This window comes from Salvelinus alpinus, chromosome 7, assembly GCF_045679555.1.
Source record: "Salvelinus alpinus chromosome 7, SLU_Salpinus.1, whole genome shotgun sequence".
Taxonomy (NCBI): Eukaryota; Metazoa; Chordata; class Actinopteri; order Salmoniformes; family Salmonidae; genus Salvelinus; species Salvelinus alpinus.
Window position 1 is genome coordinate 65,152,499 of NC_092092.1, and position 16,503 is coordinate 65,169,001.

The window sequence follows — 16,503 nt, forward strand, 5'->3', positions numbered from 1 at the left end:
TGTTCAACACTTTTATAAACCATCAAATGCACGTTCTCCCTACTTCCACTGTCACGCCCTGACCGTAGAGATCCTTTTTATGTCTCTATTTTGGTTGGTCAGGGCGTGAGTTGGGGTGGGCATTCTATGTCTGGTGTTCTATGTTGTCCTTGTTTTGTATTTCTATGTGGTTGGCCTGGTATGGTTCTCAATCAGAGGCAGCTGTCTATCGTTGTCTCTGATTGAGAACCATACTTAGGTAGCATTTTCCCACCTGTGTTTTGTGGGTAGTTGTTTTCTGTTTTTGTGTCTGCACCAGACAGAACTGTTTCGGTCGTTCTCTTTGTTGGTTTTGTTATTCAGTGTTCAGTTTTATGAATAAATCATGAACACTTACCACGCTGCGCTTTGGTCCACTTCTTCATGCAACGATGGCCGTGTATTAGAGTACAACCAGCACTGCAGCTGTAATGAATGAGTATTGCATAGTGTTCCAATAAGCTTCCGTTATTATTATTAGCTGAATGTAGTTTTTAATAGAGGAATAATTCACTTTTTCTTGTCATAGGAGTAACAACATGAATTGGTGCATGAGGCAGAAATAATGCAGTGTGACTTGAGTTTTGCCATCAGCTGGAAGACTGTGTCCCCTTTTCTCAGCCGAGGGAGGGAGAGCGGAGGGACGGGGAGTCGGGTGAGAGGCAGCCTCACCTCTGCTCACTCCCTCCCCTCAGACTGACCATCAGATGCAGGCCATCCCAAAAAATATTAAACTCACTCAGCTGTCCCTCACAAGTAATACAACGAATGATAAATTACCAGTGTGATCATATACCAACATTGTTTAAATATAATTTCTAATTGGTCTGAGCAAAATAACATTGGCAGGGCAATTCAAGCATAGCCACATTACCTTGGAAATAATGGACGACATACGGGACGAGGTGAAGCCAAGGTCTATAACCAGTAGATGCAGTGGTAATGTATTGGGCCTATACCCTACTGCATAAACATAAATTGCTACATAACTGTTTATAATTGGTTAATGTTGCATAGGCGTACGTTTTTAAGCCATGTTTAAAAAAATCTGAGCGGCAGAACTCAGCTTGAATTTTGACTCAGAAAGGGATCTTGATCTTGAATCAGAAAAGGTTGCTGACCACTGCTCTACTCTATCGTGATAGACAGACACAGTCTCACACCTCTCCCTCTCTCTCGATTTCAATTTCAATTGAAGGGCTTTATTGGCATGGGAAACATATGTTGACATTGCTAAACCAAGTGAACTAGATAATAAGTGAAATAAACAATAAAAACTGACAGTAAACATTATACTCACAGAAGTTCCAAAATAATAAAGACATTACACATTTTAAATTATGTGCAAATAGTACAAAAGGGCAAATAAATAAACAGAAATATTGATTGTATTTACAATCGTGTTTGTTCTTCACTGGTTGCCCTTTTCTTGTGGCAACAGGTTACAAATCGTGTTGCTGTGATGGCACACTGTGGTATTTCACCCAGTAGATATGGGAGTTTAGTCAAATTGGATTTGTTTTTGAATTCTTTGTGGATCTGTGTAATCTGAGGGAAATATGCGTCTCTAATATGGTCATACAGTTGGCAGGAGGTTAGGAAGCGCAGCTCAGTTTCCACCTCATTTTGTGGGCAGTGTGCACTCTGTTTAGGGCCAAATAGCATTCCAGTTAGCTCAGTTTTTTTGTTAATTCTTTACAATGTGTCAAGTAATTATATTTTTGTTTTCTCATGATTTGGTTGGGTCTAATTGTGTTGCTGTCCTGGGACTCTGTGGGGTCTGTTTGTGTTTGTGAACAGAGCCCCAGAACCAGCTTGCTTAAGGGGCTCTTCTCCAGGTTCATCTCTCTGTAGGTGATGGCTTTGTTATGGAAGGTTTCTGAATTGCTTCCTTTTAGGTGGTTATAGAAATTAACGGCTCTTTTCTGGATTTTGATATTTAGCAGGTATCGGCCTAATTCTGCTCTGCATGCATTATTTGGTGTTCTACGTTGTACACAGAGGATATTTTTGTAGAATTATGCATACAGAGTCTCAATTTGGTGTTTATCCCATTTTGAGAATTCTTGGTTGATGAGCGGACTCCAGACCTCACAACCATAAAGAGCAATGGGTTCTATAACTGATTCAAGTATTTTTAGCCAGATCCTAATTGGTATGTCACATTTTATGTTCCTTTTGATGGCATAGAAGGCCCTTCTTGCCTTGTCTCTCAGTTCGTTCACAGCTTTGTGGAAGTTACCTGTGGTGCTGATGTTTAGGCCGAGGTATGTATAGATGTGTGTGCTCTAGGGCAATGGTGTCTAGATGGAATTTGTTTTCGTGGTCGTGGCAACTGGACCTTTTTTGTAACACCATTATTTTAGTCTTACTGAGATGTACTGTCAGGGCCTAGGTCTGACAGAATCTGTGCTGAAGTTCTAGGTTCTGCTGTAGGCCCTCCTTGGTTGGGGACAGAAGCACCAGATCATCAGTAAACAGTAGACATTTGACTTCAGATTCTTGTAGGGTGAGGCCGGGTGCTGCAGACTCTTCTAGTGCCCTCGCCAATTTGTTGATATATATGTTGAAGAGGGTGGGGCTTAAGCTGCATCCCTGTCTCACCCACGGCCCTGTGAAAAGAAATGTGTGAGTTTTTTTACAATTTAAACTGCATACTTGTTGTTTGTGTACATGGATTTTGTAAGGTTGTATGTTTTTCCCCCAAGACCACTTTCCATCAATTTGTATAGCAGATACTCATGCCAAATTGATTCGAAGGCTTTTTTTAAATCAACAAAGCATGAGAAGACTTTGCCTTTGTTTTGGTTTGTTTGTTCTTTTTGTGTTGGAGTGTTTGTATGTTGTCCTGTAGTTCATTCAATGCAATTGGAGAATCCAGTGGATTCCGGTACCCTTTAATAGTTGACTCTAAGGTTTGTATTTGATCATGTATATGTTTTTGCTGTTTGTTCTTTGTTATAGAGCCAAAAAGATTGGAGAAGTAGTTTACCCATATATCTCCATTTTGGATAGATAACTCTTCGTGTTGTTTTTGTTTAGTGTTTTCCAGTTTTTCCAGAAGCGGTTAGAGTCTATGGATTTTTCAATTACATTGAGCTGATTCCTGACCTGCTATTCCTTCTTTTTCCATAGTGCATTTTTGTATTGTTTTAATAGGCTCAGTTTTTCTGGGTCTCTATGTTTTTAATTGGACAGGTTTCTCAATTTCTTTCTAAGGTTTTTGCATTCTTCATCAAACCATTTGTCATTGTTGTTCATTTCTTCGGTTTTCTGTTTGACTTTTTTTTTTATTTGATAGGGAAGCTGAGAGGTCAAATATACTGTTTAGGTTTTCTACTGCCAAGTTTACACCTTCACTATTACAGTGGAACATTTTGTCCAGGAAGTTGTCTGAAAAGGATTGATTTGTTGTTGCCTAATTGTTTTTTGGTAGGTTTCCAAACTACTTTCCTTCCATCTATAGCATTTCTTAATATGGGTGTCAGGTTCTTGTCTAGTTCTGACATTTAGGTTGCCACAGACTAGTACATGTCCCTGGGCCTGGAAATGATTGATTTCCCCCTCCAGGATGGAGAAGCTGTCTTCATTAAAGTATGGGGATTATAGTGGGGGGATATAGGTAGCATACAGAGGACGTTTTTCTCTGCTGGGATAATTTATTTTAGAATTTGTAGCCAAATGTAAAATGTTCCTGTTTTGATTTATTTAATTATTTATTTATTTAGTAAGGTCTGCTAGCATACCCCCTGAGTCTCTTCTTTGTTTCACACCCCTCTCTGTCTTCCCCTCCCTCCCTCCTCCCTTCCTCCCTTCCAGGGACAGAACTGTGAGATATCCATCAACGCCTGCATCAGTTTCCCCTGTGCCAATGGAGGGACCTGCCACGTGATCCTAGGCCAAGAGGACCAGTTCAGGTACCCACTACCCACTACTCTCTCCACACACCACACAGAGAAGAGAGGCCGTCTGAAATGGCACACTATTCCCTATATAGTGGGCACAGACAGAGGAGTAACATGCAGGCAGCAGTGTTGTTCCAGTGTGTGAGTGACTCTGTGAGAGCCCATGGTCCATGCTGGTGTTGTTCCTCATCAGGCTTGGGGCCAGACCACTGCCACACTCTCCTCTCTTTCATTGTTCACTGTTCGGCCTTTAAACACCATTCAACCAACCCTAGCTCTCTGCCTCATCAATGATCCACATGTGGGATCTCTCCTCAGCCTTTTGATATAGCAGATGAAGGCTTTACAGCATGACCTCACTACAAAGCCTGTATCTGTTCTAGCTATGCACCGACACAAAGGTTCATCTCCTTGAGTCACTATGATGTCACGTTTTCCAGGGGTCGCAACCTTCAGGCCTCTTACAGTAGCTTTGTATATCCCCCTCTCTACTTCCAGCCCCTCAGTCAGTCCCTCTGGAGAACTGCTAAAGGACATCACAATCGCTCATATCCTCAGGGTCATGTTCAATCAGAAGCCGCTGGCCTTCAAAGAACAACAGGCGTTTGATAAAGCTACTCGTCTCACCAGTGACACTTATCTCTCTTTGCTCTGCTTGAGAGCCTGCCCGCCACGCCGCACCCATGATGCCAACCCTGTGCCACCCCGCCGGCACAGCACAGCCAGGCCAGCTAGGGCAGGCGGGCATAACAGACAAGAGAGAGAGAGAGACAGAGTCAAGCGGTCTACCGATTCCACACGACATTTAGTTCTAGCTTGATGAATGCCCTTCCACATAGGATCTTACAGGGACACACGTCTAATTGGAGTTATTGAATTCACAGACAGACCTGATTACATTACATTTTCAAATGTCACTGGAGTTCTACCCTTGTTGTTATTCAAATTGAGGTGCAAGTCTTAGGCTTTCAAAGGGCATTAGTCCTTAATAGAGGGGCCAGGGCCACAGAGCAGAGGGCATCTGGAGCGGAAATTTGAAGTGAAGTGGAATGAAACCCAGTACACTTCCATGACTTTGGCAGTGTCCTAACTAACTATCTGTGACTGCTATCCTGTCTCTCTCCTCCCAAGCTGTACGTGTCCTCCTGGGTACGAGGGTCTGCAGTGTGAGGTGAATCCTGACGATTGTGAGGACAATGACTGTGAGAACAACTCTACCTGTGTGGACAGCATAAACAACTATACCTGCTTCTGCCCCCAAAACTTCATAGGTATGATACACATTTTATCAAAATGTCGAATAGACATGCAGACAAATGAAATCATGCAGAGAGTGGAATAATAGCCTACTACTAGCCTCATAATTTAAAAAAATACATTGGTGTTATTTGGCAGGTCACAGATCTTCTCTCGGGAACAATTATATTTGGGTGGGTTGGGATGCGAAGAAGAATCTGTCCTGATGTCGGGTATCGGGTGGGGCTCAGAATTGAAGTGGCAGTGGAGGGTGGGAGGCGGTTACAGTAGCATTTTTAATCTACTGTAATAAACTTCTTATCCTACTCTAATACAATTCTTATCCTACTGTAATATACTTATTATGCTACTGTAATACTCTACTTATCCTGCTCTAATACAATTATTATCCTACTGTAATACACTTCTCATGCTACTGTAATACACTACTTATCCTACTCTAATACACTTCCTATCCTACTGTAATATACTTCCTTATTCTACTGTAATACATGTTGTATCCTACTGTAATAAACTACTTATCCTACTGTAATACACTTCTTATCCTACTGTAATACACTTCTTATCCTACTGTAATACACTTTGTATCCTACTGAAATACACTTATTATCCTACTCTAATACTCTTCTTATGCTACTGTAATAAACTACTTATCCTACTGTAATACACTTTTTATGCTACTCTAATACACTTCTTATCCTACTCTAATACACTTCCTATCCTACTGTAATATACTTCCTTATTCTACTGTAATACATGTCGTATCCTACTGTAATAAACTACTTATCCTACTGTAATACACTTCTTATCCTACTGTAATACACTTCTTATCCTACTGTAATACACTTCGTATCCTACTGAAATACACTTATTATCCTACTGTAATACTCTTCTTATGCTACTGTAATAAACTACTTATCCTACTGTAATACACTTCTTATCCTACTGTAATAAACTACTTATGCAACTGTAATACACTTTTTATGCTACTCTAATACACTTCTTATGCTACTGTAATAAACTACTTATGCTACTGTAATACACTTTTTATGCTACTCTAATACACTTCCTATGAAACTGTAATACACTTATTATGTTACTGTAATACACTATTTATGTTACTGTAATACACTTCTTATGCTTGTCATGTCTTTGGCTATGCCGGATTAAGTGATATGACATGCTATTCTATAAAATAATTTCTCTGTAATTAATATTACCTGATTAAGCTAATCAGGTAAATAATTAACTAGAAAGTCGGGGCACCACGAAATAATGTTTATAGAGCTGTTATCTTCCGAATAAACTCTTAAAGACCTAGTAGTCTTTTACCTCAATAGCAGTCCATATTTAATCGTCACTTTATTTAGTCTCATCTGAAATTCTTGGTTATCTTCACGAACCCTGGCTAACAAGTTGAATCAGCAATACAAAATTGGGTTTAATTATTTATTTACTAAATACCTAAATAATCACACAGAATTACATCTACACAGAATGGATCATACATTGATTACAAATTACGTCATAAAGGAAAACGTCCCTGGCGGACAGAACAGATATGACAGCTGGGTTTGAGTGAAAGAGCGGGAAGACTTGAGGAACAAAGGGAGAAGCCATGCTATCGTAAATACAGTATCTTATGCATTCTAAATTACCGCCCATTTGAAAAAGGAAAATGCAATAAATATTTACTCTGAGCTGCGCTTCGGTAGATTGATCGTCGATAGTAGGCCATGTTGCCCAGCAGGGATCTCTTGTCATTTGAAGAATGTCTCTGGTGGTATCAGGATACTTGGTAGTACCGTCGTCGTGTGGTAGAAGAGATACTCTGTCCGTCCTCTCCTAGCCCACATCTACAGTTGCTGCGCTAACGCAACGGCTAGGAGGTATCACTTCTTTAGTGAATAAGGGTTCAAAGTTCGTACCAAGTTGCCATGCTATATGCTCATGTTATATTCTGGCTGGTATAGTTGAAATTCATCCTTCCGACATGTAGGTCGTCACCTTCACATTGAAATTCGATGCTAATTTCGTTAGGTTCTCTAAGGTTGGCTTAGTTCTGTAGGTGGTCTTTGTCCTTTCAACGTGGGGACCTCAAGTCCACACGTCCTTGGAACAGAAAGTTACATTTTCGTCAAGGGGCTTATATAGGGTTGGGAGAGAGGGCCGTGTTTCAGAGTTTCTCTATGATAAACTGTTCTCTCATTTAAGAAGCTAAAACTTACATTTCATCTTTTCACAAATAGTTTCATATTTAAACATTTAAATTGCACAACGATTCCATGTGAATCTGATAACTAGAATGTGTAGATTTTCCAAGATACACTTTATGTCGTCCTATCATCAGTAATAATGTCTCAGACGACAACTGAACTGACATCATATTCATTAAGTCCCAACGCAAATTTTCAACTGGTTGGATTACCGAAATATGGTTCCATTTCCCATCTTTTGATGTTCCCAGAATCTCTATGTTAACAAAGGGCTTTTTCAAGAGTCAACTCTATAGAGTAGAGAGAGAGAAACGCAGGGGAACGTATTTATGGGGGTCATAAACCTCACCCATCAAGCCAACATCATGACATGCTACTGTAATACACTTCTTATGTTACTGTAATACACTTTGTATGTTACTGTAATACAGTTCTTATGTTGCTATAATACAATTCTTGTGTTACCGTAATACACTTCTTATGTTAGTGTAATGCACTCTTATGTTAGTGTAATACACGTATTTTACTGTAATACACTTCTTATGTTACTGTAATACACTTCTTATGCTACTGTAATACACTTTGTATGTTACTGTAATACAGTTCTTATGTTGCTATAATACAGTTCTTGTGTTACCGTAATACACTTCTTATGTTAGTGTAATACACTCTTATTTTACTGTAATACACATCTTATGTTACTGTAATACACCTCTTATGTTACTGTAATACACTTCTTATCCTACTGTAATACACTTATTATCAACTAATGCTGTTATATTGCCCATCCCCCAAAAAAGTATTCAACCACAAAGATAAAGGTTAGCTTAAACATAGACAAAATCCTAAACTCCTCTGGACTAAAACTGCAACTAAATAAACCAAATACTATATTTTTTGGGAAAGTTTTTCTGAATTGATCTGAAACTGCTCTTTGGAATGATAATACAATCACGTCGGAGCAAAGAGCCAAAGAGGGCAAAATATCGCGAGTGGGGGGGGGGGGGGGGGGGGGGGGAGACGGCCTACAGGGAGGAGGTGAGGGCCCTCGGAGTGTGGTGTCAGGAAAATAACCTCACACTCAACGTCAACAAAACAAAGGAGATGATCGTGGACTTCAGGAAACACCAGAGGGAGCACCCCCCTATCCACATCGACGGGACAGTAGTGGAGAAGGTGGAAAGTTTTAAGTTCCTCGGTGTACACATCACGGACAAACTGAATTGGTCCACCCACACAGACAGCGTTGTGAAGAAGGCGCAGCACCAAAAGCACTCACAAACTTCTACAGATGCACAATCGAGAGCATCCTGTCGGGCTGTATCACCGCCTGGTACGGCAACTGCTCCGCCCACAACCGTAAGGCTCTCCAGAGAGTAGTGAGGTCTGCACAACGCATCACCGGGGACAAACTACCTGCCCTCCAGGACACCTACACCACCCGATGTCACAGGAAGGCCATAAATATCATCAAGGACAACAACCACCCAAGCCACTGCCTGTTCACCCCGCTATCATCCAGAAGGCGAGGTCAGTACAGGTGCATCAAAGCAGGGACCGAGAGACTGAAAAACAGCTTCTAACTCAAGGCCATCAGACTGTTAAACAGCCACCACTAACATTTAGTGGCCGCTGCCAACATACTGACTCAACTCCAGCCACTTTAATAATGGGAATTGATGGAAATTATGTAAAAATGTACCACTAGCCACTTTAAACAATGCCACTTAATATAATGTTTACATACCCTACATTACTCATCTCATATGTATATGTATATACTGTACTCTATATCATCTACTGCATCTTGCCATCTTTATGTAATACATGTATCACTAGCCACTTTAAACTATGCCACTTTATGTTTATATACCCTACATTACTCATCTCATATGTATATACTGTACTCTATACCATCTACTGCATCTTGCCTATGCCGTTCTGTACCATCACTCATTCATATATCTTTATGTACATATTCTTTATCCCTTTACACTTGTGTGTATAAGGTAGTAGTTGTGGAATTGTTAGGTTAGATTACTTGTTGGTTATTACTGCATTGTCGGAACTAGAAGCACAAGCATTTCGCTACACTCGCATTAACATCTGCTAACCATGTGTATGTGACAAATAAAATTTGATTTGATTTGCAACCAGACAGTATTGGTGAGAGACTGGCCAGGCTCTCTCTGCAGTGCGCATGTGGGGCAGCAGCTGCGGGCATCTCCTCAGTCGGGCATCATGGGCGGTCGCCGCCATCACCTGCCCGTCACTAGGAAGGGAGGGTGCTGATCTGAGCAGCTGCTCCACGCACACCAACCCTGCCATTACCACCACATGCTTTGTAGGCCTGGCCGTGCCGCGTCCACCCCAGGCCCAGCCTCCCCTGGGACCAGAGCACAGAACACAGAGGGTCTATGGTCTAATGGGGCTAGAGGCTGGCAGTAGAGAGGCAGCCAGTAGAGCGACACCCTGCCAGCCAGCCTGCCACTCACAGCTAACCCCCCAGTGTGGGCATGTGGGCCCCTGGGCCACGCGGCCACGCGGCCATGTGAAGAAGCGGTCACAGGCCGGCTCCAGGGGAAGTCCACAGGCTAACCCAGCAATTAGATGTCTGTGTGCTCCAGAGAAAAAACTAAGACTGTGACTACATGGTGTAGACTAGAGAGCCTGTGGACCAGGACCATTAGACTAGAGAGAGAAAGTATCTTGCTGGCCTGTGGATCAGGACCATTAGACTAGAGAGAGAAAGTATCTTGCTGGCCTGTGGACCAGGACCCATAGACTAGAGAGAGAAAGTATCTTGCTGGCCTGTCAACCACGACCATTAGACTAGAGAGAGAACGTATCTTGCTGGCCTGTGGACCAGGACCATTAGACTCGAAAGAGAAAGTATCTTGCTGGCCTGTGGTCCAGGACCATTAGACTAGAGAGAGAAAGTATCTTGCTGGCCTGTGGACCAGGACCATTAGACTAGAGAGAGAAAGTATCTTGCTGGCCTGTGGACCAGGACCATTAGACTAGAGAGAGAAAGTATCTTGCTGGTCTGTGGATCAGGACCCTTAGACTAGAGAGAGAAAGTATCTTGCTGGCCTGTGGACCAGGGCCATTAGACTAGAGAGAGAAAGTCTCTTGCTGGCCTGTGGTCCAGGACCATTAGACTAGAGAGAGAAAGTATCTTGCTGGCCTGTGGACCAGGACCATTAGACTAGAGAGAGAAAGTATCTTGCTGGCCTGTGGACCAGGACCATTAGACTAGAGAGAGAAAGTATCTTGCTGGCCTGTGGTCCAGGACCATTAGACTAGAGAGAGAAAGTATCTTGCTGGCCTGTGGACCAGGACCATTAGACTAGAGAGAGAAAGTATCTTGCTGGCCTGTGGTCCAGGACCATTAGACTAGAGAGAGAAAGTATCTTGCTGGCCTGTGGACCAGGACCATTAGACTAGAGAGAGAAAGTATCTTGCTGGCCTGTGGACCAGGACCATTAGACTAGAGAGAGAAAGTATCTTGCTGGCCTGTGGACCAGGACCATTAGACTAGAGAGAGAAAGTATCTTGCTGGCCTGTGGACCAGGACCATTAGACTAGAGAGAGAAAGTATCTTGCTGGCCTGTGGACCAGGACCATTAGACTAGAGAGAGAAAGTATCTTGCTGGCCTGTTGACCAGGACCATTAGACTAGAGAGAGAAAGTATCTTGCTGGCCTGTGGACCAGGACCATTAGACCAGAGAGAGAAAGTATCTTGCTGGCCTGTGGACCAGGACCATTAGACTAGAGAGAGAAAGTATCTTGCTGGCCTGTGGACCAGGACCATTAGACTAGAGAGAGAAAGTATCTTGCTGGCCTGTGGACCAGGACCATTAGACTAGAGAGAGACAGTATCTTGCTGGCCTGTGGACCAGGACCATTAGACCCTGGGAATATTATGTTAAGGAGGGAGGGAGGAGGATGAGGGAGAGGATGGGAGAATGTGGTGGAAGGGGAGGGAGAGGCGGGGGAATTCCAATTAGCGGGATGGTTGACCCTCTGAGCCTCTACTGTGTGAGATGACAAGCCTCTCTTCTCCTCTGCTGCATCAATACGAGCTATCTTGACCTCTGTTCTATTAGCTGTGTGTGTGTGTGTGTGTGTGTGTGTGTGTGTGTGTGTGTGTGTGTGTGTGTGTGTGTGTGTGTGTGTGTGTGTGTGTGTGTGTGTGTGTGTGTGTGTGTGTGTGTGTGTGTGTGTGTGTGTTACATGTGGTGCCTCTATCTGGGTTAAGTGGTCTGGACCCTCCTGGTTATCAGGACCATGAGACATCTATAAACCTTCCTCTCTCTCTTTCGTCCTTTACAAGCTGACAGATCTGACATGGGAAAAGGTCAGTCTGTTTCGTCCTTTACAAGCTGACAGATCTGACATGGGAAAAGGTCAGTCTGTTTCGTCCTTTACAAGCTGACAGATCTGACATGGGAAAAGGTCAGTCTGTTTCGTCCTTTACAAGCTGACAGATCTGACATGGGAAAAGGTCAGTCTGTTTCGTCCTTTACAAGCTGACAGATCTGACATGGGAAAAGGTCAGTCTGTTTCGTCCTTTACAAGCTGACAGATCTGACATGGGAAAAGGTCGGTCTCTTTCGTCCTTTACAAGCTGACAGATCTGACATGGGAAAAGGTCGGTCTCTTTCGTCCTTTACAAGCTGACAGTTCTGACATGGGAAAAGGTCAGTCTCTTTCGTCCTTTACAAGCTGACAGATCTGACATGGGAAAAGGTCGGTCTCTTTCATCCTTTACAAGCTGACAGATCTGACATGGGAAAAGGTCAGTCTGTTTCGTCCTTTACAAGCTGACAGATCTGACATGGGATAAGGTCATTCTCTTTCTCTCTACCCACCTTCTCTGGATTTCTTCTCATGTTATTTTCCCTGTTTCCCCTGTAAAACAGAACTACTGCTAGCTAGATGGGAAAATATTTATTTTTTATATCAAATACGGTACATATTGATTCTCATTTAGCCAATGACTTGCAGGTCTTCGCACCAATCGAAACCAGAGCCAGGCCTGAGCAGTGAGAACAGGCAGACTCAGACATGCACCATAGAAACCCAATTGGAGTGGATTTCCTCTGTAACGCAGCGGGCTGTTGGGGATGCTGGGATGCGGGCAGGCTTCCCCAAGGCTCCACCATGAGGCTGCAGGATGAGGGAGAGGCAGAGGAAACAGACCTGGCAGTAGATAGAGGGGAGGGGAGAGAGTGAGGGAGGGAGGGGGTGAGGGAGTGTAAAGGAGTGGAGGAGAGGCCTGTGCTGTGAAAGCCTGGCTGAGCCCCAGCCACCCCACTGTTAGAGGAGCGGATCTACATAGGCAGGTGGACAGAGACAGAGGGTTTATTGAACCTGGCCAGGCAGTGATTTAGTGGATTCCGATGGGGCCTTGCCTGGGCAGGCAAAGCCCTGTATTCCATGCAGATTACAGCACAATATAAGACATGTGTTTCAACCCCCACTCTATGGGAGAGTGGAGCAGGCCGGCAGTATAAACATGACCCAACTGTGCTGAGAAAGCCATGATGGTGCTTTAGGGAGACATAATAATACAATGGGACAAATCACAAAACACTCAACATTACACACAATCCCAGGCTCGTATATATACAATGCACTAGAATAATCGCACAATAAGCCACTAAGTCAAATCATGACAGACGTTAGCTAGTATTATGTATGTCGGAAAATGACGTTTCAGGCCATGAACTCACCATCTCTCTATTCTCGTGTGTGTGTGTGTGTGTGTGTGTGTGTGTGTGTGTGTGTGTGTGTGTGTGTGTGTGTGTGTGTGTGTGTGTGTGTGTGTGTGTGTGTGTGTGTGTGTGTGTGTGTGTGTGTGTGTGTGTGTGTGTGTGTGTGTGTGTGTGTGTCTTCCCAGGGGATCTATGTGAAGAGGGAGTGGACCCCTGTATGCAAGGCTTTGACCCCTGCCAGCATGACTCCAAGTGCCTCCCCCTCACCAAAGGCTACAGGTGAGTGACATGCAGCTCTCAGATGGGGGGCGAGACTACAAAAGATCAGAAGTCACCAGAGGCAGCCCACAGGAAGTGGGCTGTCGTCCTCCTGTCGTCAGGACAACCTGTTCTGTTCTGTTCCTCCAACATGTTAATATCCTGTTCTGTTCTGTTCCTCCAACATGTTAATATCCTGTTCTGTTCTGTTCCTCCAACATGTTAATATTCTGTTCTGTTCCTCCAACATGTTAATATCCTGTTCTGTTCCTCCAACATGTTAATATCCTGTTCTGTTCTGTTCCTCCAACATGTTAATATCCTGTTCTGTTCTGTTCCTCCAACATGTTAATATCCTGTTCTGTTCTGTTCCTCCAACATGTTAATATTCTGTTCTGTTCCTCCAACATGTTAATATCCTGTTCTGTTCTGTTCCTCCAACATGTTAATATCCTGTTCTGTTCTGTTCCTCCAACATGTTAATATTCTGTTCTGTTCCTCCAACATGTTAATATCCTGTTCTGTTCTGTTCCTCCAACATGTTAATATCCTGTTCTGTTCCTCCAACATGTTAATATCCTGTTCTGTTCTGTTCCTCCAACATGTTAATATCCTGTTCTGTTCCTCCAACATGTTAATATCCTGTTCTGTTCTGTTCCTCCAACATGTTAATAACCTGTTATTTTATGACAGAGGAAAACAAACTCTAGTGTACGTGACTGTGCTGTTTAAAGGCACACTACTGCAGTTAAACTGCAGTTTTTCTATGTTAGAAAGAGCAAGAGAGTGGGTTTAAGGTAATAAAGGGTTCAGTCACAGTTAGAAGTTAGGAAGTTAGAAGTTCACAGTTAGGAACTGTTCAGCGCCAGTTGTTAAGAGTACATTTATATTTTGAGTTCAATACATGAAGTTCCCTCTCAGGAAATAAAAGTTATTGGATTTGAATAACAGTTAAGTGTTCAGAGAGAATTGAATTGAGTTGAATTGAGAAAGAGAGAGTAGATAGAGAGAGAGAAGGGTGGAGGGAGAGAAAGAGAGCGAGAGAGAGCGAGAGAGAGAGAGAGAGACTGTTTCCTTTGTAACATTGTACCTCTTTATTTCCTGTGTCAGGTGTGAGTGCCTGCCAGGCTATGTGGGCCAGCACTGTGAGCAGGACTACAACGACTGTCTGGAGAACAAGTGTCAGCACGGGGCCGAGTGTGTGGACGCTGTCAATGGATACACCTGCGTGTGTAAAGAGGGCTTCAGGTGAGTCCACACACAGCACAGACACACACGCTGATCTTACTGCAAAGGCTGACGTAGGCTCAGTGCCGCAACAGCGTCAGGCCAGCTGCAGAGCACACACACACACACACACACACACACACACACACACACACACACACACACACACACACACACACACACACACACACACACACACACACACACACACACACACACACCAGACTGTGAGGAGCTACAGATGGTGCTTTATTATCCTCCACTTGGCTGTCTAGTCTGAGGCGTGCAGTGCAGGATGGTGCAGGGTGGTAAGGGTGATGTGGGTGTTGCAGGGTGGTGTGCGGTGGTGCAGGGTGGTGCAGAGTGGTGCAGTGTGCTGGGTGGTGTTTGGTGGTGTGGGGTGGTGCAGGGTAGTGCAGAGTGGTGCAGTGTGCTGGGTGGTGTTTGGTGGTGTGGGGTGGTGCAGGGTAGTGCAGAGTGGTGCAGTGTGGTGCAGAGTGGTGCAGTGTGCTGGGTGGTGTTTGGTGGTGTGGGGTGGTGCAAGGTAGTGCAGGGTGGTGCAGGGTAGTGTGGGGGGGTGCAGGGTGGTGCAGAGTGGTGCAGTGTGCTGGGTGGTGTGGGGTGGTGCAAGGTAGTGCAGGGTGGTGCAAGGTGGTGCAGGGTAGTGTGGGGTGGTGCAGGGTGTGTATAATCATGATGGGAGGGACCATGGTGTGGCAGCTTAATTGAGTGTGATATTAACCCACACATCTGTCTCTGTCATCCTGTAGTGGTCTGTTCTGCGAGAACCCTCCCCCTATGATCCTGCTGCAGACCAGCCCATGTGACCAGTCAGAGTGTCAGAATGGAGCCCAGTGTCTAGTGATGGCTGGGGAGCCTGTGTGCCGCTGTCTGTCTGGCTTCACCGGAAACAAGTGCCACAAGATCGTTACCGTCCACCTGCTGGGCAAAGATGCCTACCTGGAGCTGTCCAGCGCCAAGATACGCAACTCTGCCCACATCTCCCTACAGGTACTGTACCATCTCTAACCCCTGACCTCTAACCCGTAACACTGCCCACATCTCCCTACAGGTACTGTATGACCTTTCACCCCTCACATCACTGTGGGTTTGTCTGTAATGACACCCTATTCCCTATGTAGTTCACTACGTTTGACCAGGGCCCAGACCCAGCCCTCATTTACACAGACACAATGACATCTATCTAGTTAGGGCTGGAATTGTCTTGTTTCAACAGTCACCTTCTATATGATAGCCCTATGAGTCTGAGTAGTCCAGGCGTCTCCCTATAACTGATCATACGTCCCATAACGTCATTCTCTACCTCATGCACCATTATCAGAAATGGATGATAGCACTTCAGGTTAATAAGAGAGAGAAAGAACAGTCTATCCTCAACACCTTGTCTTGAGGATTAAGTAGTGAGTTGTGCACACTAGCCCCCATCAACGCAGCACTTAAAGTATAGAATGTAGCACCCTTGGGAAAGGTATTAGAGGGATATTTTTCTTAAGAGGCTAGCATAAAAAAATCTCTCTCTCTCTCTCTGCATCTCAAATGGCACCCTATTCCCTATGTGCACTACTTTTGACCAGAGCCCATAGTCTGTAGTGCACTACATAGGTACTAGGGTGCCATTTGGAACGCAAACTCTATTATTGAGGCTCTCAGCCAGCCGTCTGGCTCTGAGCTACCACCAGACACCACAGGGACGGTGGGACGGTGACATTATTATAATGTCACCTTTTGTTCGCTAGCATGAATAATGTGGCTTGAGGGGATATGTATTATGGTAATAGAGTGTCGGCGTGGCGACCGTTATCAGCCCAATCACTGGCAGTGAGTCACGGCCGGCGGATCGCATCTTACCTCCAAATGAGCTGATGTGCTTGTTGGCGAGG

General features: G+C 44.2%; 1 protein-coding gene across 3 annotated transcripts in view; it reads left to right on the forward strand.

The window, feature by feature from the left end:
• Positions 1–16,503, forward strand: part of LOC139581473 (slit homolog 3 protein-like) — a 517,437-nt gene that overhangs the window by 467,403 nt on the left and 33,531 nt on the right. For all 3 annotated transcript variants that reach the window (XM_071411265.1, XM_071411266.1, XM_071411267.1), the window contains 5 exons: positions 3,838–3,935; positions 5,055–5,194; positions 13,303–13,396; positions 14,486–14,623; positions 15,373–15,613. In XM_071411265.1, the coding sequence (XP_071267366.1) occupies positions 3,838–3,935; positions 5,055–5,194; positions 13,303–13,396; positions 14,486–14,623; positions 15,373–15,613 (711 nt within the window). The remainder of the gene's footprint in view (positions 1–3,837; positions 3,936–5,054; positions 5,195–13,302; positions 13,397–14,485; positions 14,624–15,372; positions 15,614–16,503) is intronic.